Source organism: Amblyomma americanum, chromosome 2 (assembly GCF_052857255.1).
Source record: "Amblyomma americanum isolate KBUSLIRL-KWMA chromosome 2, ASM5285725v1, whole genome shotgun sequence".
Lineage (NCBI taxonomy): Eukaryota > Metazoa > Arthropoda > Arachnida > Ixodida > Ixodidae > Amblyomma > Amblyomma americanum.
In genome coordinates, this window is record NC_135498.1 from 1,138,073 (window position 1) to 1,163,994 (window position 25,922).

At 48.6% G+C, this 25,922-nt stretch overlaps 1 protein-coding gene across 8 annotated transcripts in view; it reads left to right on the forward strand.

The window, feature by feature from the left end:
- Positions 1-25,922, forward strand: part of LOC144120418 (dnaJ homolog subfamily C member 28) — an 87,121-nt gene that overhangs the window by 44,274 nt on the left and 16,925 nt on the right. For 6 of the 8 annotated variants that reach the window (XR_013312440.1, XM_077652773.1, XM_077652772.1 and 3 more), the window contains exons 6-9: positions 18,996-19,126; positions 19,741-19,794; positions 23,763-23,816; positions 24,138-24,185. Coding sequence is in view for 7 of the 8 variants with exons in the window: in XM_077652773.1 (XP_077508899.1) it covers positions 18,996-19,126; positions 19,741-19,794; positions 23,763-23,816; positions 24,138-24,185 (287 nt within the window). In the remaining variant the exon portion in view is untranslated. The remainder of the gene's footprint in view (positions 1-18,995; positions 19,127-19,740; positions 19,795-23,762; positions 23,817-24,137; positions 24,186-25,922) is intronic. The other 2 variants (XM_077652774.1, XM_077652777.1) reach the window with 1 other exon arrangement.

A 25,922-nucleotide genomic window follows, 5' to 3' on the forward strand; every position in this document is an offset into this window, starting at 1 on the left:
CATTGGCTTTCCATTCTCAGTTTGACAACTTTGAACGCATTTTTATGTTTTCATTTGTTTCAATTAATCAGTTGACCGGTTTTGCACTCTAAATTTTTTTATTAGCATCATCATGATCATCAGCCTGACTACACCCACTGGAGGGCAAAGGCCTCTCCCATGTCCCTCCAATTAACCCTGTCCTTTGCCGGGTGCGTCCACCATATATGCCTGCAAACTTCCTAATCTCATCCGCCCACCTAACCTTCTGCCGCCCCTTGCTACTCTTGCCTTCTCTTAGAATCCACTCCGTCACTGGAGGTGGTGGTGGCCTGGTTCCAGTCCAGGAGCGGGACCGAGCCTTGGGCTTGTTAGGGGTGGACAGAAACACAACCTCATAATTAAAGCTCATACACACATCCGAGGCCTCCCCACAGGATCTCCTCGAGGAGCTTCGTGATCTCTACTTCCCTGCATATCCCTCCGCAGACCACCCTGACTACACAGGCTCCCCCAACGACCTTCTCGACCAACCGATCACCGAGGCGGAAGTGAGGGCAGAACTTCAGCGCCTCAACGCGTCCTCTGCTTTTGGCCCGACGGAGTGCACAAGGCACTCCGCAACCTCGATTCCCCCTCCGTCAAAGCTCTAACCGACTACTTCAACGAATGCTGGCTGCGCGGCGCCCTCACACCTCAGTGGAAAGACGACAAAGTAGTCTTTATTCCCAAATCCGGCAAACCACTTCTCCCCGCTAACCTCCGTCCCATCTCTCTTACGTCGTGCATGGACAAGCCCGTGGAGCGCGTTCTCCAGACCCGGCTCAGCCGGTATTTGGAGAACAACCTTATGCCTTCGTGCATGTTTGGTTTCCTCCCGGGCTTGTCCACCCAGGACGTCTTTCTACAACTCAAGCACCACATCCTTGACTCCCCCGCGGGACCAAGGCTATCGTCGGCGTCGACCTAACCAAAGCTTTCGACAACGTTACCCACGCAGCCATCCTAGAAGGCCTCCATGCCTTAGGCGTAGGCCAGCGGATGTACTATTACATCCGCGATTTCCTCTCCGAACGAACAGCCACACTCACCATGGGCGACCACCGGCTGTCCGGTGTCTCACTGGGAGCGCGGGGAACTCCTCAGGGCGCTGTACAGTCTCCTATCCTCTTTAATATAGCCCTTCTCCAACTCCCCCAGCAACTTGCCCAAGTACCCGACATACATTTCAGCCTCTATGCTGACGACATCACTGCCTGGGCTAATCGAGGCAGTGATGCCGACATGGAACACAACCTACAGTCGGCGCTCAACATCATCGACTCATACGCTCGCGCGGGCGGCCTAGCCTGCTCCCTTTCCAAATAAGAACTCTTCTACCGCCCCAGGCCGCACCACCCCGCCAACCCTCCCATCTCACTCACTCTAGGAAACCACCCCATTCCCCTGGTCTCCAAGATTCGCATCCTGGGCCTCGATCGGCCTTCACTCCCACGGCGCGCATGGCAACGCCATCCAAACTCTCCAGACCAAAGCCCAGCAGGCCACCCGTCTCATTCGGCGCGTGGCGAACCGGCGCGCGCGGGTCTGCGAGAGCGGAACACTCTCCGCCTCACTTAAGCCTACATCATGAGCCGTACGGCGTACTCATTCCCCTACCTCCCCCTAAAGGAGAACGAGCAGGACTGCATCAACGCGCTCCTCAGGAGCTGCACGACGGTTGCCCTCCGCCTGCCCTCCAGCACCTCTACTGCCCGGCTCCTCAACCTCGGTACCCACAACATGTTTGAGGAGCTGGCAGAAGCCACCCTAACAGCACAGCTGATTCTCCTGTCGAGTACCGCGGCAGGCCGCACTCTACTCTGTCAGCTAGGCATCACCCCGATCACCCATCCTACCGAGGGGGTTCCCCTACCTCCAGACCTACGCTCCCATCTCCTCATCCTTCCAATCCCTAAGAACACGCACCCCGTACACGACGGAGAACGCAGGACAGCCCACGCCAAAGCCCTGCAGAAGCTCTACGGCAACAGTTTTGAGGTAGCCTACGTGAACGCTGTAGCGTACTCGTCGGGCTCCCGCGTGGTTCTCGCCATCGCTAATACTAGGCCCGACTGATCGCACCAGGATCCGTCACCACAGACCCCTAGGAAATTACAGACGAAGCGGCCATTGCACTCGCTCTTGCCTCCACCTCTGCCACCAAAATTATCTCCGAGTCAAAATCCGCCCTATCCAATTTCGCCAAAGGCCTTATATCCCGCACCGCGGCTCGGCTTCTACGCTTCTGGCACCCCACCCACACCGTAACCCTTATCTCGACCCCCGCACACGCAGGCCTCCCGGGTAACGAGGAGGTCCACTCCCTCGCCCGAGGTCTCACTTTCCGGGCTGGAGGTGGACCTCCTCCACCGTCTCAGGAGCATCTGCTTACGTTCAAAGATATTCTTACCTACTACCGAGATAAACAATGATTTATCTGATATTAGACACATCGTTTCTGGTGTCCCGCAAGGTAGCATCTTGGGACCATTGCTGTTTCTTCTTTATGTTAATGACATCGTCTGTATTAGTAATCTTCCAACCTTTGTGATTTACGCTGATGACACCACTTTATTCTTTAGAGCTGCACAGCTGCCAGATCTTGAGAAACAAGCCACAAAATGTTTACAGTCACTCAAAGAATGGTCTCAAAATAATTTGTTAAACATAAACACTGCAAAAACGAAGGCCGTGCTTTTCCGGCCTCGTAACAAGTTGACAAATATGCCACCACTCTGTTTGAGGATCGGTAAGTCGCTCATCGAAACTGTCCCTGCGGTCAAAAGTTTAGGTGTTATTTTTAATGAGCATTTGAGTTGGAATGATCACGTTGACATGGTGATGAACAAGCTGTCAAAGGTTGTCGGTATTTTGTGTCGACTGCGATATTTCATGCCGAAGAGTATCAGGAAAATGTTGTATAGTGCACTTTTTTCCTCTGTTATAAAATATTGTTTTTTGGTGTGGGGTACCACTTCTTTTACAAATATTAACCGCTTGTATCTTCTTCAAAAAAAAAAAGCTGTTCGAAATATTATGAATGCTCCTCGACTAGAACACACCGAACCGTTTTTCAATGAACTTCGAATAATCCGTTTGCCACAGCTGTACGATGTTTTACTTCTACAACGGTATAAAACCGGTATTAATCACAATAATTGCAATATGCTAAATCTGTCAAGATTACAATGCAATGAGCCAAAGTACACTACACGTGCGACACCCAAATGGTATGTGCCTAGGATGCGAACAAATTATGGTTATCAAATGTTGAGCTACACTCTCCCACATCAACTAAATAAGTAGTCCGAATTGATGTACAGCTAATGCCAAATATGTTACTTTTCATTTCCTTTTTTTTATCCCTCGAAGTGCTAACATGTTGTGTACCACTGCAATGCCCTTGTTGGGTGCGTCGGCCTCGTCAAGCCTTCCCAATGGCTTTTTGTCGGCGCACCCAACATCGTCATGATGTTATTTATTTTATTTATTTATTCAATACTGCCAGCCTCCATTTGGTGGCCAAGGCAGGAGCGGTACAAGGATACATCGTACATCGCGACAAAACAAAGCAAGTAAAAATGCGGATAAAGAAGCAAAAGCTAACACACAGGGTTTTATAGAAACACAAAGAGCAAAGTTAAATGCACTCGGTTACCTAAAATACAAAAGAAAGCAAACAAAAGAGCATGAACGAATACACTGCGCTTAAAATGACGATATGACAGCAGATAAAAAAGACTTCTGGTCTGTCAAACGGACCACGTCACATGGAAGCCCGTTCCATTCCAATATCGTTCTTGGAAAAAAAGAAAACTGATACGCTTTCGTTCGGCACCGTGGCACCATGATTGTCAAATTGTGTTTATTGCGCGTTGGTCGTGAAGTGTTGTATGCCATGTAGGTCTCAAAATGAATGTTTGTTAAGTTATTAACAATCCCATGCAACATTGATTGATTTATTGAGATAACCGGCGCGTTTACGCACCGCCGGCTCCCTTCCTAACCTTAACCCAGGCCTTCCACTGGCGCCGACTACAGGCCCGAACTGGTCCCTACCCTATTCTCCTTCATGCCCGCTACCCGACCAATTCTTTTCTTCTTGTAAGCTCTGCGGGAAACCGGGAGACTTCCTTCATGTCCTCTTCACATGTCCTACCTTCCCACACCCTCCATCCCCATCCACGGCGGAGTCATACTGGGAGACTCTTCTGGCCAGCTACGCTGCTGCTGACTAGCGCCGGATAATTACCGATGCCCTGAAGCGGATAGCCCTCCAAGGGCTGTCCTTTGCCCTGTAAGGGCAGCCCCCTAAGGGTTGCCTCGTGCCTTGTTAGGGGGTTTGCCCTTGCTCTGTATTTGGCAATAGATGTTTCCACCACCACCACCACTCCGTCACCCTTATAAGGATCAGCGGTTATCTTGCCTTCGCATTACATGCCCTGCCCAGGCCCATTTCTTCTTGATTTCGAATAGCAGCATCATCAAGCATTGGCTTTTCATTCTCAGCATTTTGACTCCTTTGAACGCCCTTTTTCAACTTTTCCATTTTATCGTTTCTTTAATTCATCAGTTACAATGATTTCATTAACTCGTCATCGCCTATCGCACACCAATCAGTCGTCAATCACTTGAAGCACGAACTACCACGATATTATCTTTTTACGCAGCCCCCAGATCCAGTGCAACGCTTGGCCGGAAAAGAGGCCGTTCTAGGTGGGCACGTTTAATTGGGCTCACATTCGATGTCCGTCTTCTGATTGAGTTGCACTATTATATCCCTGAGATATATTAGGACGTCATCGCTCAACTCGTGGCCGTTTCGACATCGTTGGTATTCGCCATTTTGAATTTGACGTCCCGCTTAAAATGGTGCGTTGTTCCCGAGCAGCGTCGTCGTCAGCAACAAACAAACATCGCATCGGTGGTTGGGCTTGCAGGTGTTTCTGCTCACTGACCGCAGTGGCCGACCGCAGCGTGGTCCGGGATGCACTTTCGAGATATTGTGTGCACAGGGCAGAATAACATCAGTGACGTCCGGGCGTGTGAAGGCGTCATAAATGTTGAAGTGGATGGCAGACCAGAGTTGCTCTGGCTGCATGAGGCACAATGCCGCAGGGGATGGAAACGGCTGCTCGTCAAGTCTCGCGCGCATTGAAGTATGGAGGAGTGTTAACTGGCAAAATCCCTCGAGCGTTGAACGTGTACCCTTGGACCAGGCAGATTGTGCCTTCGGTGTGGCCAGGGTGGTGACACAGCAGACAGCTGTGTGAGCCAGGATCACTCGTTATGAGGAGGAGGAGGATCGCCACGTGGGTGGAAGCTAGCCACGAAGCTCCGCATGATGACGGACACCTAATGGTTCCGACCATCTAAAGGCCTGAGTGCGGTGCAGAAACGGCCGAGCTCTCAGTTGCTCCCCTGCACCTTCTTTCAGCAGTGTTGTCTTGAACGGAGATACTGCAACCAGTGAATGAAACGAAAATTGTTTTTTGAGGAAAGGAACTGTTCCACATACCGCGGCGGACACCCGAAGCGCGCCATAAGGGAAGGGGTAAAGGAGGGACTGAAAGAAGAAAGCACGTAAGAGGTGCCGTAGTGGAGGGCTCCGGTTAATCATTTCGATCACATGGGGATATTTAACGTGCACTGACATCGCACAGCGCACGGGCGCCTTTTGCGTTTCGCCTCCATTGAAATGCGGCCGCTGCGATCGGGTTCCAACCTGCGTGTACTCCGGCTCAGTGCACGAACGCCTTAACCCACCGCGGCGGGTCGGACGGGATCCGGTGTTTCACGGTAGTGAGGGCCGCTTCAGCATCCGTTATTTTCGGCGCTCTGTCCGCTTGGCTGCCTCAGTTTCATGGGCGCCATCTCAGAAGGTTCTGCGTACAGCTGAGGGCTGTCAAGCATCCCGCAAAGAGTGGCCGTGTTCCAGAGAAACGATCAAGAGGAAATCGTCTGGTGCTGAGGCTGCCTGTTCAGTGACCTCAAATAAGTCTGTCAGGGCGATTGATCCGGCGGAGTATGCGTTAGTATTAGTGTTCCCCACTCACCAGGGGGGGGGGGGGGCTGGCATGGTCCAGTCCACAATCCTCACCACTCCGAATGGCTATCAGGGTTTCCCATCTCTCCCTTTCTTCTCTCCTGATCTCCAGTACGCTTCCTCTTCCCGAGGCTTCGGACAGTCTTTGCGCTATGCGGTTTCTAATGCTAGCACATTAATTGGTTTGGCTTGGTTTATTGGGATTTGACGTCCCCAAAGTGATTCGGGCTATGAGGGACGCCGTAGTGAAGTGCTCCGGAAATTTCGACCACCTGGGCTTCTTTAACCATCGCACAGCACATGGGGTTCTAAATTTCGAAATGCGACCGCCGCGGCCTGTATCGAACCCGCGTCCCTCGGGTCAGCAGCCGAGCGCCGTAACCACTGAGCCACCGCGGCGGCTTGCTAACGCGTTATTAAAGGCGACAGCTGCTCTCAAAGCCGCCAGTTTTGAGGTGGAGCTTCCCACTCCAGGCCCTCGGTAATCACATTACGGTATCATCATCATCGTTCCACAGCGAAGCAAGGGAAATGAGTTGCGCAGGGTGGGCGCTGACTCGCAACTTGACTGAATGTCATTCCAGAGCTCAGTATTCGCAGAAAAACCAAAGAAAAAAACAATGAAAAACGCATGAAACGCGCCCACGCACGCGCACGCACAGGCACGCACACGCGCGCACACACACACACCAAAGAAGCGATAAAAACTTATCACAGAAAACATACCTGAATACTACCGGAAAAGCAACTGCCGACTACGCGCGGCGTGGAAGCCTAGCGAACGCAGTGAAGGAGGCCAGCCGCAAGCGCGCGAGACCAGGCAGAGCCAAAAGGTGTCCTACGATCCAAGTGGGAGATTTGGTTCTCAAATGCAACCACGCGCTCAGCGATGCGAGCCCGGTATTGCGGGGTAATCATCGCCGTCCAGGTTCCGGAGCTTCGGCGTCCTGCGTCTGCCGTGGTCGTCGGTCGTGTGCTCCTGTCCGCACCCCCTCGCTGTGCCCCAGACCAGAACCGACCTCGCCGTTCACCCCGACCAGAAGACACGCCGACATGACGACGCCGCCGCAACTAGAACCAATGACCCCGCCGACCCGAGAAGCCGCCAACATGCTCGAACACAGCGCCCTGCCATGCCGTTCGGTGCGTTCACGGGCTTCGGCCGTCGGCTCAAGATGATCTATGGCCCGAAAGCTTCCTGGACCAACGCTCATCCGATCGTCAATCTGGTCATCTCTTTCATCGTGACGGCAAGCCCTGCACCTTCTTCTCTTCTGTGTTCATCCCTCCTGTCACGCCCATCTTCACGTCTTGCTTTTCATCGTCACTGCCATTCTTCTCGTTCGCGCGATCGCGACGATCGCTCGGTGGCCCCGGGTAGGAACTCGAAAACGACAAAGTGGGCAGTGGCGCTCGTGCTGGGCCCACCGCCATAAAATCATTCCATTGCCAACCTGTTTTCATCGCCTTACCGTCACGTAACAATATTTGTAGTGGGTGAACAGCTAGCGTAGCTCCATAAAGGCAGCAATAAAATTGCAATAAGCAAGGGTACCTACCACGGGTACTTCGAGGGATGTTGGTATAATCTATGATTCCGAGATGGTGGAGCCTGATGCGCGGCTTCTTAAGCGCAGCGGGTCCCCCATGTCTCATTCGTTGTCTTCTCTGGGCACCCAGTCCAAATAACAGAAGCAGCAGCTTGGCACTAAACCCAAGGATACCATTTTGGAGCAGGCAGTTGCTGCTGCTAGGCTTTCGCAACCATAGCGTCGTTGCGAGTTCTGCAGTGGAACTGTCGCTCTATTCTTCCCGCTTCCACAGATTTACACTGCATTTCTACCCAGCTTAATCCGGATGTCATAATTCTGCAAGAAACGTGGCTTTCAACCGACAAACATTTTCACATAAAAATTACCGTTCATTTCGCCTAGACCGCCAGTCAAGAGGAGGGGGTTTACTAACTTTAGTCTCTTCAAAATTTTGCCACAGGGCTATGGCATCTTTTCAACAAATGTCTCCCGACTGTGAGATTTTGGCACTAGACTTTGTACTTCCTGGGTGCTCTCCATTTTCAATAGCAAATTGTTATTTCCCCAATGGAGTCCAGGATGTTAGACCTCTGGACTTGTTAGTCGCTAACTGTAAAAACCCAGTTCTCGTGGCTGGGGACTTCAATTCTCACCATGTGTCGTGGGGTTTCAGGACTAATACATGCGGCAAGTGCCTTTGGGACTGGGTTTCTGATCACAACCTGATGTGTTTAAATTCAGGATCGGCCACTTATCTTCGCTCACACACTCAATCTGTTTTAGATCTCACATTCATTAGTCCTGGAATTGGCGTAACGATTTGGTCGACTGTTGATAGCGGCACCTTAAGTGACCCTATACCTATTCATTTTGACATCATATGTCGTGTTACTCCGGCGTCTTCTCAGTTGCGGTCACATGTAAATTATGACAGATTTCAGACGGCGTTGCGCTCTGCCCTTGCTTCAGTGTCTAACATCGCCGAGGTCCACCAGTCAGCAAGCATATGTCTGGCTATAGAGGAAAGCCGTAAAAAGTCGGAGTTCCTGGTGAGGCCAACAAAATGGAATTCTTCTAACTGGTGGAATGCGGACTGTACAAGAGATTACAGTCGGAGGAAGGCAGCATGGAAAAAGCTTCTTCATAACCAATGCCCGAATAACTGGAGTGATTATAAATTTATTGCAGCCACTTTTAAACGCACAGTTTCTCGCGCGAAGGAAAAATGTGACTCAGAACACTTCGATTATCGTTCAAAGGCGGGCAACCGACGTGCACTATTCGGTTTTCTACGGTCTAGGAAACAGCTCATGTCCTCTCATAATTTTCAGTCATTAATTATGTCACCTGAAGAAGTTATTCAGGCGGTTGAATTAATTGCCACAGGCCTGCAAAAGCGGTTCTCGTCTTTACTACCTTTGCGCCCAATGTTGTTTGCACCAGTCGTGCCAAATGATAATGCCTCACAAGTAAATCTATCAGAGCTTTCACAAGTTGTCCAGAGATTGCCAGCTGCTGCTCCTGGTCCTGATGGTGTTACTACAAAGATGCTCAAGATTCTCTTTGAAGAGCCTCCCAACTCCTTATTGCACCTAATAAACTACTCTCTCAAACACGCTTGAATACCTTCTGAGTGGAAGCTGTCCAAGGTGATCCCTTTACTTAAAAATCAGGGTGGAGGCTATGAATTGGATAATATTAGGCCAATTTCTTTAACGTCAAACGTGGTAAAGTTGATAGAAAGGGTGTTACTAATTCGGGTGTCAGCCTTCGTGGACCGCAAAACTATACTCAGCCCGTGCCAACTCGGTTTCCGGCCACGGTGTTCGATATGGAATGTACATGCTGATCTTGAGAGCAGAATTCTCCTTGCTCGTCGTCGACGCCTGGTCGCGGCTTTGGTTACGTTAGACGTCGCCAAAGCTTACGACAGTGTAGAACACTCCATCCTGATACATAGGCTACAGTCTCTTCAATTCCCAGGTTATATAGTTGCATGGGTATCTGCGTTTCTTTATAACAGGGAATTCTTTTGCGTCCATAATGGTGTTCATTCAGAGAGGTACAGACAAACGCGAGGTGTACCGCAAGGAGCTGTTCTTTCTCTTGTGCTCTTTAATATTCTGTTGAGCTCAATTTTTCTCCACCGCCATGTACGCACTTACGTCTATGCGGACGACATTGCGTTTTTTTGCGGCTGCGCCGGATATACATTCCCTGTATGGTATGTTGCAGTCATATTTGAATACACTTGAGCACTGGTTGAGCGCATTACACCTGAAGTTAAATGTTGGAAAGTGCGCCACCCTTGTTATCCCCTCTATACACTCCTGTAGTGGTCTCTCTCACTTGTCAGTTGAAAATAATACCGCAGGTTCAATCCCTAAAATACCTAGGGGTCATTTATGACAACAAACTCACCTGGCGACCTCACATTGACCATGTCGCGGCGAAAGGGGCTCGTGCCGTGGGCATGTTACGGAGATTATGTCATCACCGGTGCGGCATGCGCAGAGATGCGCTATTAATGATCTACACTGTGTATGTCAGGCCAATTTTAGAATTTGGATCAGTGTTGTTTTCAGGCTGGGCTACATATAAACTTCGTCCTGTCGTCCTTTTAGAGAGGGAAGCACTTCGCATGTGCCTCGGCCTTCCAAAATTTGTGGCTATCAATGTGCTGTACCTTGCAGCCCGCATTCCGCCTCTCTTATCATGACTTCAATTTTTAACTGTGCAAACTTACCTCAGGATCTATGAATCCCATTTCCACCGTTCCCAAAGCATTTTCTGTTGTCAGCCGACCTCCTGTTTTGGTGTCCCCTGGTCTCGTTTCAATTCCCCTCAGGTAGTGTTTGTGCAAAGATTACTTCAGCCTTTAGATGCAAACATATATGATATCCTTCGTGCACTTCGCAATGGGCCCGCTATCCACATTGTTTTCGGCGACATATTCCCCAAAAATGCAAAATTTTTGCCGCCGAGTATTCTAAATGGTCTTCTAGAAGATCATCTGAGGACCATACCTACAGATATAGCAATAGCCACTGACGCATCGCAATGCAATGAAAAAGCAGGTGTGGGAATATTTTGCTAGCATTTAGACTGGTCCTTTTCACTGCATCTTCCAGATTTCACCTCTATTTTTCAAGCAGAGTTTCTAGCAGTAGTACTTGCTCTACGCAAGCTATAGAGCCCTCTATTACAGCAGTTGCAGTAATTACTGATTCTTTATCTTTGTGTTCCATTTTAACAACTTTTTTATCCCTACTTCCTCCGCATTTGAGCCTTGTTCATTTAGTATGGGTTCCCGGTCACAGCACTGTGACAGTAAATGAGATGGCTGACAATCTCGCAAAGGTTTCCCTCAGCGGCCCCGTGTTGCCAATCATCCCGGCTACAGCCTATATTACAGCATCTAGATTTCGGCGACGTGCGTTTTTAAGCACGCAAGACAGAACACATTTAACATCGGCGGATTATGAGCACCTTAGATATTATTGGAACAGGAAAATTTGTTGCTCTCGGCAGCTCGAAGTATCACTGACGAGGCTGCGCTGCCGCATCCCCCCTCTGAATTTCTATTTACACAAGTCGGGTTTGGCGCTCTCTCCCCTTTGTGCATTTTGCCGTGATCCTGAATCTATAGAACATTTTTGGCTGTATTGTCGCCGATTCAACTCTCTGAGAAAAAGGTTCTGGAGGAACCCTTGCAGCATCTTGGCCTTGGTTTGAGCAGCCCGCTCTTGCTATCATTTGGCGCCACCACATTTGGGTTCAGCCACAGATCTGTTTGTACCGCTGTTCTAAATTTCCTGATAGAATCTCACCGACTGCCTTGCTATGTTTTCCAAACTTTTCTTTTCTATCAATTATTACATTTTGACAATCATTATTATTTATTTCCTCTCTTTATTATTATTCTTATAATTTTGAAATCAAAACTCTCATCCCTTTTCTGTTCATGACGAAGAATTCACCGGTGTTGCGCTCCCACGTGCATTTCCTTTTTATTAACTGCGTTCAGGTGAATAGTCACCCGATTCTTGGCCGATCCCCCAGTGTGGATATGTGCCACCTTTTGATAGGCTAACAACAACAACAACAACAATTCGAGGCCTGGATTGGGAATAGTTGGGGATAAGAGTTAATGTAGAGTAGCTTAATAATCTGCGATTTGCTGTTGAAATCAGCTTGCTAAGTTAGTCAGGAGATGAAATGCAGAGACTTATAAATTAGTTAGACAGGCAGTGCAGAACGTTGGGTCTACATATTAATATGCAGAAAACCGAAGTAAGGTTCAACAGTCTCGGAAGGGAACAGCAGTTTACTATTGATCGCAAGGTGCTGGAAGTGGTAAGGGAATACGTCTGCCTAGGGCAGGTAGTGACCGCTGATCCGGATCATGAGAGGGAAATAACTAGAATAAGAATGGAGTGTACGCATATGCCGGATCCTCTCACACCTTGAATGGCAGTTTACCAATATCCCTCATGAGAAAAGTATATGACAGCTGTATCTTCCCAGTACTCACCCATCTGGCTGAAACGTGGAGGATAAAGAAAAGGGTTCAACTGAATTACAGCGCAGCGAGCTATGGAAAAATGAAGAAACAATGAGAATGATGAGCGATCAAACACGAGTTAAGGACCCGTAGTCGAAATCAAGAGTAAGAAATGGGCTTGGGCAAGACATGTAATACGAAGGCAAGATAACCGCTGGCCCTTAAGGGTAACGGAGTGGATTCCAAGCGAAGGCAAGCATAGCAGGGAAAGGCAAAAATTTAGATGTGTGGATGAGATTAAAAATTTTGCAAGGGCAGTGTAGCCGCAGCTGGCCCACAACAGGGTTAATTGGAGAGATCTGGTAGAGGCCTTTGTCCTGAAGTGGTTGTAGTCAGGCTTATGATGATGAATGGAGTCAGATTACGGCTGCAGACATTTTCTTGCATTGACGTCAGTGGAACACATCGGAAAGCACAAACCCCGTACTCTGGGAGAACTGGGAGAGGCCTTTCTCCTGCAGTGGTCGTAGTCAGGCTGATGATGATGAATGGAGTCAGGTTACAGCTTCAGACATTTTCTTACATTGATACCAGTGGAACATATCGAAAAGCGCAAACCCAGTACTCTGGGAGATCTGGGAGAGGCCTTTGTCATTCAGTGGTCGTAGTCAGGCTTATGATGATGAATGGAGTCAGATTACGGCTGCAGACATTTTCTTACATTGACGTCAGTGGAACACACCAAAAAGCACAAACCCAGTACTCTGGGAGAACTGGGAAAGGCCTTTTTGGTCCTGCAGTGGTCGTAGTCAGGCTGATGATAATGAATGGAGTCAGAATACAGCTGCAGACATTTTCTTACATCGATATCAGTGGAACACTTCGAAAAGCACGAATCCAGTACTCTGAGAGATCTGGGAGAGGCCTTTGTCCTGTAGCGGGCGTGGTCAGGATGGTGATGATGAATGGAGTCAGATTACAGCTGCAGACATTTTCTTACACTGACGTCAGTGGAACACTTCGAAAAGCACAACCCCAGTACTCTGGGAGATCTCGGAGAGGCCTTTGTCCTGCGGTAGGTGTCGACGACTTCGCGGGACCGATGCGGGCTAAATGTTGGAATGCAAGCTTTGCAGCCCCGCTAAGAACGAATTAGGTGAACTGCAGTTTTCTTTGGGCAGCCCCATTTGGGGTTGGCGACGATTTTTCTGCATAGAGATCCCAGTCGTGTTGTGTGAGCCCAAACTACCTGCCAATGTACCGATGGGGTCTAAATGTGGAAATTTATATTTATTTATTTGTTTATAAATAAATTTATTGATTTATTTATTATAGAATAATAATAAATGCAATATTTTCTGCCACACTAAGCCTGATTCAGGTTCAAATATGGATTAGGGCGGGGAGCTCCATTGGGACTTGGCACTTGAGCATTTTTCTGCATCAACCCGACATTTAAAGGGGCTCTGAAACGCCTTCTAAGGAGAGCACATTAACTCACTTAATCACTGCACTGTGTTGCCAGGAAAACCGGAGCCAAATAATACTCTTTGACACGCAGCAGACGACCCGCAATCACGCGTCAAAGTTGGCGAGCCCTTCCCGGCGACTTTTTCATGCTCGCACCCTCCTCCGTCCCCCGCATCTGCGTAGACATGATGAGAAGCGTGAATTGTTGGGCGAGTTGGTACATGTTGACGTGAAAAAAAAACCAGCGAGAAAAGACGCAAGACCAGAGGAAGACGCACATAGACTGTCGCCGGCAAAAAAAAACCAGCGAAAAAAGACGCAAGACCACAGGAAGACGCACATAGACTGTCGCCGGCGACAGTCTATGTGCGTCTTCCTCTGGTCTTGCGTCTTTTCTCGCTGGTTTTTTTTTCACGTCAACATGATGAGAGGTGGCCATTGGCTAAATTGTTTCAGACATCAGGCAGCTACCGTGGCCGCGGCCAATAAGCCGCTTATTTCCGGCGGGTCGGGAAGCTCCGCTCCCAGAGGGGGGTCGGCGGAGCGCCTGCCTTCCATCGTGCAAAAAGTGACGAGAGGAGAGGGAAAGGCGCGAAGACGCTGAAATTCAAATTTTAACTACAGATAACTCAGCTTCTACAAAGAGCATTTTAAAAATCTTTGCTGGACACTATTCGTGAAGCAGCATGCTTCAATATCCCAGGCATGTCGCATCTTTATTAGAGCCTCCTTCACAGCCCCTTTAAGTTTGAGTCAACCAGCGAGTGGAGCTTGCAGGAATACAAGCCCCACTTAGACACAATCCGACGGTGATTTTTTATGGGCTGTCGTAATTGGACTTGTCCAGATTATTTTTGCATAGAGCCCATTTTGCAGACCCACCACGACTGATTTGGGACATACAGATGCTTTATGTGGGTAACTCCATTTGGGCTTGCCCCGGTTCTCTCAACATGGAGCCCACATCTGTGTTTAGGCTAGCCGAGGGGGGTCTAATGTAAGCTTCATGGTTTAATGCGGGCTCAAGTTACCCTTTTAGTGGCGATGAGGGACCCCCGTGGAACTTGGAGGGATGAACACAATTGGGGCTTATCCACATATTCGCCACTGGGGGCCAATGTTGGTATTTCAGGGGTTTCCGGAGCCCCACTGGCCCCTGTGGGACCCACCGGGGCCCGACATTGTGTGCCACTTAGGTGGTGTCAATAAATGATCGGGCAGCATACACTATAGTTCCCTGTCAGATTTTTCGCGGATGATTGCGTCGGGTACTAAACAACTATGTTCCAAAGTAACCAACAGGAACTAAGCACTAATCTATAAGAAATACAAGACTGGTGCGCCAAGCGGCGAATGGTGCTAGGTCTGGACAAGCCTGCAATTGCGTTTGTTGCCAGAAAACAAAATGTCATGAAATAGTCCTTTCTGGTAGTCAAGTTAATAGGGGCCAACAGCACATGTATCTTGGCTTGGTATTCACTTCCGACCTCATAGCTGATGTGTGCTCCAAGGCGCACAGGATAATTTGGGGATGAAGCCGTAACATCCGGAGAGCAACTCTTGATGCAAAAAGTCTCACTTATAGACGCTTTACAGCGCCGTATCATGGGGGCTGCCATCTTTGGTCACGTGAGCACGCCGCCATTGCACGCCTCCTGACTGCTCCGAGCGCGCCTCGTCGCGACGGCTGCCGCGTCTGATGGTTCGGTTCCAACAGGCTGTGTTTCGGCTGATACGGTTGTAAAATAGTGGGAAGGAGACAGTATGGTTTGCCCAAAGATTCGAGGGGCACGTGAGAACTCTAATTTGATCTCTTGTGGCCTTGAAAACGGTGTCCGGTTTCATAGCCAGCCAATGGATGGATTTCTGATACTTGTCTTTGCGTCCGCAGAAGGCTTTGCTGAATGTTTTTTTATTGTTATTATCTTAAACGGCAAGGTTTAATGCTTCTGCGGCAGCGCAGGTCGTTGTAGTATTCTGTACATGCACGCAGACACCGCTCTAAAACGCTCGCATGCACATCGTACGCATTTGTTTGCAACCTGTTAACGGTGCTTAGGAAACCGAAAATATTTTCTATTGGTTTGTTAAGCACACAAAGGTGACAAAAATAAATAGACACACAAATGTTAACTACCATGTATAGCAGTACCATTCATCAAGCAGCCTTCACAATCTGGCACGCAATCGTTTCGAAGGATTCTGCGATATAATTGTTATAACGCGCACAGCAACGCATTCACACTACACGAAGTTCATAATTATGTCAGTCTCACAAATGAAATTGCGGTACGCTCCACTCTCGATATGCGGACATGAAAATGCTCGAGGTCTCGTTGGTGGTAAGTAATCAGCTTCTCTCTGAGCGCTGGCCTGCGGGGTAACTTTTAGTGGCTGTCTCGCATGGACCGCGAGGAAGTGGCAATCATCCAGCCCAGCAGCCGTAACGCAAATGCTGTATTCCGAATCTGGTCCACGAAAAGCGCTCTACTTGGAGCGAAGTTCAAGAGTAGCACCAAGACGGCATACAATACACGAACGGTAAGCGTTGTCCGTTCGTACAGCTGTGCAGCGCACGATCTACAGTAGCGGCATGTAGGAGCATAAGTCGTCCTTCTTTTCCGTACCTGATCTGGCCTCCGGCGCTGCTGTTACTACAATTGCCGAACACCTTAACTTACGAGCAATGGGGCCTCACTACACACGTAGGCGCAACTGCACAGCAACTGAAAGCACGAAGTGACGGTTTCGGTGGCGGAACACTTTGATCATGAAGCAATGTTGCGCACTTACCCTCGCAGATTTTCCAAGATCGTAACCTTTCTTTCTATATTGGCCATCTAGCACTGGCGGACGTGTTTGTCGCGTTCGCCCGTTCGGAAATGATGCATGGCAAACGGGCGCGAACAGGGGCAGTACTTCCTTGTGCAGTTCGGTTCCGTGAGGCTCGCAAACGATCGCATCCTGCACCTTTAACTCTCTGTCGCAATTCTTGCAATCCACAATAAAGCACGTATTTCCTCTGCCTTTCCCCATCTTCGCAGAAAGAACACTTCGGCAGCCACCCGCGATATTTCCATTACTGCATCGAGGCGTACACTCCGGCGACTTACGAGGTCCGTAATGGCGCCGTGTTCCGAGCGCGTCTGTGGCGCCATCTGGTCTCAAACGGAAGAACTGCGCGCTGTAAACGGTCTATAGGACTCTGGTGAGACGATTCATTGAATATGAGAAATCGTGTGGAATCTCTACACTTCATCTAACAAAACAAAATTGACAGAAGTCTTGCTCCTTGTTTTATGTGCAATAATTATCGCCGCATCTATTCATCGGCTGAGTTATGCAAATTAGCTTTCCTTGGAACTCTCGAATGCAGAACAAAGGTAGAAAGGAGGAAAGTTTATTTTCCTATTTATCCAAGGTCACTTTACGATTAATATGTCGCAATATTTTGCAGTCCATCCCAATGAATCATCAAGACATCTTCATAGCATGAACATTCCTGTGCCACTTTCTCAAAATGAGTGTTTTAGGTCTAGCTTTTTCCCCCGAGTTATTAAAGAGGGGAAGCCGCTGCATGACTGCCCTGAAAAATTATTCCCGTTGAGCCTTTCTTAAAAGCTTTGTATACCATAGCACACCTGACGAATAGTACAAGTTGTGGGTTAAACTTTAGGTTGTGTCTTCTTGTTGGTTTATTTTGGTTTGGTTTTTTGGTTATTTTGTGTTGAATTGTTCCGTTTGCTGAAATTTTCTCTGTATGGATTTATGAATGCGCTTAATCTATTCTCGAGTTTTTCTAATCATATAGTAGCCTGCAAGAGCTGACGGCATCATTAAATGAAATAAAATGAAAATGAAATTCGCTTCTCGAACACGTCTATGTTGGCAAAGCGCAAGAAAAGGTTATCAGCAATCATAAGCCAGAAAATAAAAAGAAAACGTGTGCTTGTGCCTAGCCTAGTGGGCACAACGAAAATTGGGCTGACATAGGCCACCTTTTTTTGTGTAGATAAGCGATGCCGACATTCCTTCACATAACCATTTCCTTATTGTGCCATGAGCCAACAGACATGGTTCAAAAATAAAAAAAGGAGCGCGGTTGGAACTGGAGGGAGCTAAGATACAGGTGTTAGAAAATAAAAGTTAACGATAAAGCTAGCATAATTCCCTTGAGAAATTTTGTACGGCGTCAATTTTCTGTGCATACGAAGTTTCATCAGCTTTCGTCGAATTTTGTTAAAGGAGGTAAAAATTTTCTTGCGCACAGAAAAACCGCTGGTATCCCTCAGCAGCCTGAATCCTTACTTCCGTCGTTTGGTAGTGGGGAGCGTGGCAAATAGGTTTCTTTCCAAGCGATATTGACTCAGGGAATAAAGAAGGTATGTAAATGTAGCTGAAGAAAAAGGGTAGTTAGTGTAATGAAAAGCGGTTGTCTGGTGAAATGAAGTCGAGGAGCAAGAGATGGTGTGGTCTCTGCGTCCAAGCGATATATGACGAAGGAGTGGTCGGTGAGCGACCCGCTGCCCCCAGGCGCCGGATACACATCGGCTTCAGCGGCGGGCAAACCTGTAACAGGTGGTGGATACCGGCCTCAGTATTCTGGGATTTGCAGACGAATACAGTTGTGTTCTTCGATGAAACCAACAGAATACGCCTCTTCTTGCTGTTGTTTGCCTTTAATTAGATGACACATACCCACACTGGGGGAACAGCCAAGAATCGGGAGGCAGAGGTTGCTATTCACCTGTGCTCAGTAAAGGCAAAAGAAAAGCACGCAGAAAAAGCAACACCGGTTGATTCTACCTCAAAAAAGGCATGGGCTGAAAAGGGATAAGAGTTTGGATGCAAAAAAAAAGAAAAGAGAGATAAAAAGGAATAATTAATTTAGTAAAAGGGTAATAATGCACAGAAAACAAAATATTGTAAAGCTTAGCAAGGCAGTCGATGAGATTCTAGCGAGAAATTTTGAACAGTGGTACAAACAGAGCTGCGGCTGACCCCAAGTATAGTGGCGTCAAATGACAGCAAGAGCGGGCTGCTCAAACTAAGGCCAAGATGCTGCAAGGGCTCCTCCAGCAACCGTCTCGAAGAGGTAAAACGGTGACAATGGAGCCCAAAATGATTGATAGATTCAGGCTCACGGCAAAATACACAGAGGGGAGATAGCGCCAAACCAGACCTGTGTATAGATAGAAATTTATAGGAGGGATACGTGAGCGTAACATTGTCAGAGGTACTTGAAGCTGCCGAGATTGACAAACTTTCCTGCTCCAGGAGTATAATCCGCCGATGTAAAAATTGCTGTGTCTTGCGCGCTTAATAATGCGAGTCGACGAAACATAGATACAGACGGGAGGATAGGCGACACGGGGTATCGGCGATCTCGCACGCACGAGAATAAACGTCTTCCTCGTCGCAGCCCGCCGAAGATGGCGCCTCTCACGCTGCGCGGCCCGTCGCAAATGGCCGCCGGCCGGACCCCGCCCGGGCTGCGCTGAACGGAGCTTCGACGGAGCCGCTCTTCCTAACGCCACAGCAGACGATGGAGCTGTGAGTGCCAGAATCTTTTTCGTACTGGTTCGGGCGTAAACTGGACACTGGCCGGCCTCCACTCGCGGTCACTTTCCTAAGCACCAGTCGGCGAGACTAAGGCATTCTGTGGCACTCCCTGGGTTACACAACGGGGCTCCGGTCTCGTACTGACCGCCCGCAGCAGGGTGCTTATACCGTCTTCGCATTTCGCGAGCGTGATGAGCAGCCGCGGGTACGTCCCTCGGAAATGAGCGACTGCAACCTTGCAAGGACTGCACTGCGTCAGTGCACGTCCCGCCTTGTACTGTTTCTCACAAATTGTGAGGGTCGAGAGTGGGAAGTCTTGTGGGCCAGCCGCGACAGTGTTTTTCGCACTCACCCGCCTGATTCTCCGTTTCATCAACCCTCGAGGGGTAAAGGGTTCGTTTTTAACGGGCGCTGAAATGTGACGCTTTCGTGTTTCGCCACTTTACCGTGGAGGCTTCGGGCATGGTTTGCGCTTTTCACATGCCATCTGTTTCGGCGTTTAATGAATTCATTATTAAGCTCCAACCTTTGAACAGGCGTCTAGCAACACAGAGCCTTTAATTTCAGTGTTGTGTGTTAATCGTACTCCGCTCTTTTCCTTTCAGGGACGAGGACAGGGAGCCCATACCGGATGCGGAAACCATGGAGTTCTATCGAATGTGAGCAATACATCCATTGGTGGTACCAAGAGGTTGCGTGATCCGATCTGCCCTCGTAGAACATTGTGCTGCAGCAGCCGTCCAGTCACGAACCAAAATCCGATGCCCGGAGGTTATCGGATGGTGTCGCTGGAGGGTCAGTGGCGCCCTAAAGAAGCTCTTCTTTCTCCGCCATGTACAATGTGCATAGGGCAGCGCTTGACAGGTCACTTGAAGGCCGCAAGTGGCGCGACACTCGGTCGAATATCGAGTTTTGCAGAGTTACGATTAACGCTGGCGTTTTTGGACCCGTTGGAATGCCGTAACTTGACACTACACTCAGACCTGCAACTAGTAAGATTGGAACGTCCAGACTGATATATCGCCGTTGCACCTCCCGTCGGTGAAGCTGCTGCCATGCTTGCAATCGGCGTGTGTCAGGGGGCCGGATTAGCAGTGACGAGGTGTCCCCGTAACAAAATTAAGGGCACCCCCGCACTTCGCGCCCCCGTCTTGACGCGCTTGAGCTTTCGCTTCAGAGAACGGTTGAGAAGTCTGCGGACTGTTTATGAACATCGCCCGTGCGTCTGCTTTCCTGCATAGCACGCGGACAGGCGACTGAAATATCCTAGGAGATGACGGCACATCGACAACGTCATCGCTCAAAAATCAGAACACACGTTCTGAAAAACGGCTCTATCGAGCTACTGTTATTTGCTCAGCTGAATCGGCAGCACGCGATGATTGTCTGCATGTGAGCTGAAATAGACAGGTGGGTCTTGTAAATTAGCTGTTCGCAATTTTTTGTTGTTTAAACGCCACCAGTCGTCTATTAAGTGAACAGTGCGGTGGTAACGGTTCAATGAAAAAACTGCCGCTGATTTGTTGCGCATTTGGTGTGTGGCGGACAGAGAGAAAACTTGAAAACTGTCCAGTTTTGTCGTTTCTGAGGCTTTGTTCAATGCCGCCAGGAACACAAAAAAAGCTAAAGAGGAACCGCAGAGATTGGATGAATTCGTTGCAGTAAAGCATGTTGCCGGGCTAGTTGGTTTAGCATCTGGAAACTTGAAAACACCCTGGCGCAAAAAAAAGAATCCATACACACAATAGAGACGACGCCTGTCCGATGCCCGTCCGTCGTCTCCTGCTCTCTGTTGTGTGTGTGAATTTTTTTACAAATTTCTGGATGAATTCGTGGTCGCTCTGTGCACAGGTGTGCTCCATGGAAATAATAAAGCGCACTAAGGACAACGGACAAGGAAGACCAAACAACACAAGCGCTTACTCGCAACTGGCCGTTTATTCATAAAAACGCAGAAAAAGAGAGAAAGAAACCACAAACAAAACAAAAGCCTTCACGCAGGCGCGTCAAGATGCGAAAACTCTTTCATTCAGGACCACCATTAGGTCAGCAACACACGTGTGCTCATTCTTACGCATGTGATAGGCCTCTGAAACCTCTCTAGTTACTTGATTTGAATGCCGAAAGAAGATTGTGGTTTTGATCAAGCAAAGGCTTGCAATCGCTGCATTTCGAACAGTGCTTAGAGAGATTGGATGAAGGCAGCTTTTTCAAGGACAAAAAATGCTCGTGCAGGCGAACATTAAGGCAGCGCCCCGTTTGACCAGTGTAGGTCCGGCCAAAAGAGAAGGGAATGTTCTACACCACTCCTTTTGCTCATCTGACACAGCGGTTCCCGTGGTTCATGGTGCACCGCTTCCCTTTATCACTCAAGCCGCTGCTGGAGCGCGCGGCAACATTCACACAAATGCTGCTAACTCTTTGGGGGGCAGGAAAGACAACATTAACACCATAACTGTTACCCGCATTTTTTGGTTGATGCGAAAACCTATAAACATATGGAAGAACTGCAACATTTTTCTTTTTCTTCTCCTCCTCTGAACCCGTAGGAAGTGACCTATTGACATCTTTAACATTTTTAAGCACCTTGCTAGAGGCTAGAGACAACACATCCTCTGGAAACTCAGTCAATCTTACCCTATTCACTTGCTCACAGAAGCTATTTTTCATTGCGTGAAGGCACGACTTGAGCAAAGATCGGAAGCAGGCGACAGCAATGCCACCCTTCACAATTTTGTATGACTCGGCTTAAAATTCAAGAGAGGTTTCACTGACCCGGAGAATACCTCCAGCACCCATGATCCTGCATGAAACGAACTTTGATGTCAAAATGGAAATGTACAGCGCAAATACAGACAAGGACACAAGAAAGAATGACATGGAACACACGAGCGCGTTTTTGCTATAAATACTGGTCCGAATTTCGAAATAAACCTGTTGCAAGTCAGCGCTCGTGTGTTCCATGTCATTCTTTCTTGTGTCATTGTCTGTATTTGCGTGTACATTTCCATTATGAATCACCAACATGCCCAGTCTGCCACCTTAGTGAACTTTTTTGATGTCAAGAAACTGCAAGCAATCATTTGTGGGCGTTTAAGAGGTAAACTGGAGTCCACACCCATATTCTTCAAAAATCTTAACATCCACCGCCCGCCTTGTAAATTCAGGTCTATCAACAAACATCAGATAATCATTGACATACCTGAAAATATCTTTTGAATTTTTCATTATTATTAATTGGTTTTTGAGGAAAGGGAATGGCGCAGTATCTGTCTCATATATCATTGGACACCTGAACCGCGCCGTAAGGGAAAGGATTAAAGAGGGAGTGAAAGACGAAAGGAAGAAAGGGGGAAAATTTCGACCACCTGGGGATCTTTAACGTGCACTGACATCGCACAGCACACAGGCGCCTTAGCGTTTTGCTTCCATAAAAACGCATCCGCCGCGGTCGGGTTGGAACCCGGGAACTCCGGATCAGTAGTCGAGCGCCCTAACCACTGAGCCACCGCGGCGGGTCTTTTTTGAGAGACCACTCAGATTTTTTCAGCACAGGAGTCAAGTCGAGATAGGAAGATATCACTGAGGACTGGAGCTGCTTTGGATCCGATACATACGCTCTTTTGAAGAAGCAAACGCCCATTACAGCCATCAAAGGTGTAAGCAAAATAAAAAGATAGCACTTCTAAAAACTAAGGAACCGAAATACGACCAGCATTAACAAAGCGTTGTTCGTCGTTCCCCTCAGTAATGCACTCACAAACAAATTTCATCAATATCAGGTGGCAGCGAGCATAGAGATTCTTAACATCAATACTGAATGCAGAAGCTCCTTTCGGATTATGCAACAGCCAAAGAATTCGTCGTCTGGTATGCGTCCGCTGAAGTACGACCTTTTTAAGTGCCTTAGCAGTAAGCATGAAACGACATGTTGCCAAGTCGACCGCTCAGTGACAATAGCACGGTATGGTATGCCATCCTTATGAGTTTTGGCCGAAAAGAAGACTTCGAGCCTTAGGCCTTCAGCCTTTTTCACACCAGAGCGCAAATGCTCTAGGTTTAAACGTGCCAAAAGTTCCAAAGCGTGTTCATTTACCTCTGTAACTTTGACTTTAACAGGTCTACGATTTGCTTCCATAGCACTATCGGCCTTTTTCTTGAATAAGTGCTCGCGTAACACAACGAAGTAGCCCTCTTTGTCGGAAACAACTACCCGCTGCTCACTGGATGTCAGAAAATCTACCAAAGGCTTCAAGCAACGTTTGCTCTTTATCCCACCGCCAGATTTTTTCATCGCATCTACACATTCCACTATGTACCTGGAACGGTCCTCCTCAAGAACTTGCCTCGAAATGCCTCTTGCAGTTGAAGTCATCTTATGAAGGTTTGGCTTTAGGCAAAGCTTCAGTCCGAGCTCCAACACCTCGCGATGAACATCCTTTTTTTTTTAATAAACGCCCAGTTGCGAGTAAGCGCTTGTGTTGTTTGGTCTTCCTTGTCCGTTGCCCTCAGTGCGCTTTATTTTTTCCATGATGCTATCCCGACTAGCTCAAATGTCGATTCTACCACAGGTGTGCTGTCGAGGAATACTTTTTTCACTTGAAAGTCTTCCGTTCCCGTTTCGCAGAGGTCCGCCGGTTCCCTCCATCCTGCGGAAGCCGGGACAACCATCGAAACGTCGGTAGGTACAGTGCTGCGTGTTTGTTCAAGTAGAGCGGCACAGTGGAGCCCTCACGGAATTCCCTTCAGACCAAAGCGTTGTTCTCGCCTAACAGAAGTTTACAGCTTGACGAGTGCCTTGAGGCAAACAATGCGGCAGTCTCGTTTTATTTCGCTGTCGTCCCTTTGGGTTGTGTTGCCTGTGGGCGTAATAGAGAGCGGTGCTGCAAATGATCAAGCTAGCCTTTTAAGCTTCCGGCTTGTGCTGTGTGCGTAGTGCATGTCTCAAGAAACGCGAGGAATATTTCGAGCAAGTGCTGACGTTCGCCTTTGACTCCTCCAGGCTGGAAGCGTCCCGACGAGTGTCATTCTCCAAGGACGTCTCAGAAGGGTAAGGCCGCGAGCTAGGTCGCCGAGGACTCCGCATCCGCTGCCATGCATGGGCAGCGGCGCCAGTTTCAATGCGCCGCGTGTGTGGCAAGCTGGCTAATGCTCACAGCGAGGCAGTAAGCTTTGTAAACGCGGCGCATCATCGAACCTCCGTAGATTTGAGAAAAATTTCGCTCCCTGCGATTAAGCGTATGCGCGCTGTCGTTTGGATAATCAATGATTCAAGATAGAGCCGTGGTTTCTGTCTCTTGCTTTTGCGATCGCACGTGCTGCTGCCCAGTTCATATTGTTTGTGGCAGTTATCGAGTGCTCGGCAAGTGCGTTTTGATCTCCGCGCCGGTTCCTGACGTCACTCTGGGGATCGCGTAATCTTTGTTCATAGTTCCCTGACTCGCAGTCACGCAGTCGGCACATGGACTGGCCTGGAAATTTTTCTCTCGAGTTTGTCCTTGGCTCTGACTCCTCAGCATTCGAGCTGGACGTCATGGGGGCGCACTACACGCGCCAGAGTTTCACTGATGCCTGGAATTGAAGTCGCTTCTTTCTGGGCACCCGGGGTTTGTCGTAGTACGGCGCTGCACAGAGTCAGCGAAAAATCACCGCCCAGCTTCCGCCACTTCCCGTCTGGAAGAGACGGAGCAGCGAGCACACCACAGAGCGTTGCTGTGCACAGACTTTAGGTGAAGGTAACGCCGGTTTGCCTGGGGTTTCGGCAATCTTTGAAATTTAATCTTGACGACTGTCGGGAGACGAGCACATCAAAAATTACGGTAGACACTTAACTTTACGTGCGGTGAATGCGACAGCATCATTTGACCTAAAGGTCTTAACCCTAGAAGCGTTTGACCTAAAGGCCTTCACCAAAAAAGCCTTTACCATAAAGTCTTTGCCTAAAAGCAATTACCATAAAGGCCTTCACCCAAAGGCCTTTACCGTGGAGAGTTTTAACCTAAAGGTCTTTACCATAAAGACGATTTGGCTGAAAGCCTTCATCATGAAGACCTTAAGCCTAAATCACCTAATGAGTAAACTTCATTGCCCATGGTATACTGTTAACTGTCTTGTGGGCTACTGCTCACGTCATATGAGACCATGGTACGTCATTGGGGGATTCGTAGACCACTTTTTCTGGGCACCATCAGTGCCATGAGCCATGCATTGCTTTCGCATCAAAAAGGGAAGGCCGCCATCGATTTCCTCTTAAACTGTATGGCATGCTCCAGGTTGTTCAGGTGGACAGTAAAGTCGTGCAAGCTTGTTTTATCAGGATGCAAAAGCAACGCATCTCAGGTACAATTTGGGGGCAGGTGTGAACGCTGCTAGTGCGCAGCTCTCGATTTGTGCCATTGTTTAGTTACCGAGCGTAAGGGAAATACCGGGCGTTTCAGCGCACATTTTCAAAAATCCCTGAAAATATTGGGTTCGATATAGCAAAAAAATTAGGTGCAAGATCACACACTCTGCCCTGGCGGACACAATATGCCAAAATCAATCTAGGTATTCAGGTAATTAACAAACCTCGTTAATTAACTTTTAATTATCGTAACTGGGTGGTTAGTCCCAATTGGGAGTTTGATGCAGTGGCCAAGACGATGTCATATCAGTTTTTGAAACGTAGAAAAAACTCAATTTCTAGAGCCCTGCTGCGCCCAGAAATCCGACGCTTTTTCCCGCACGCGACCGAAACCGAGCGCACGAGGAGCGCCGGGAGTAGGGCGTGGGCGGTGCGTCCGCTGGC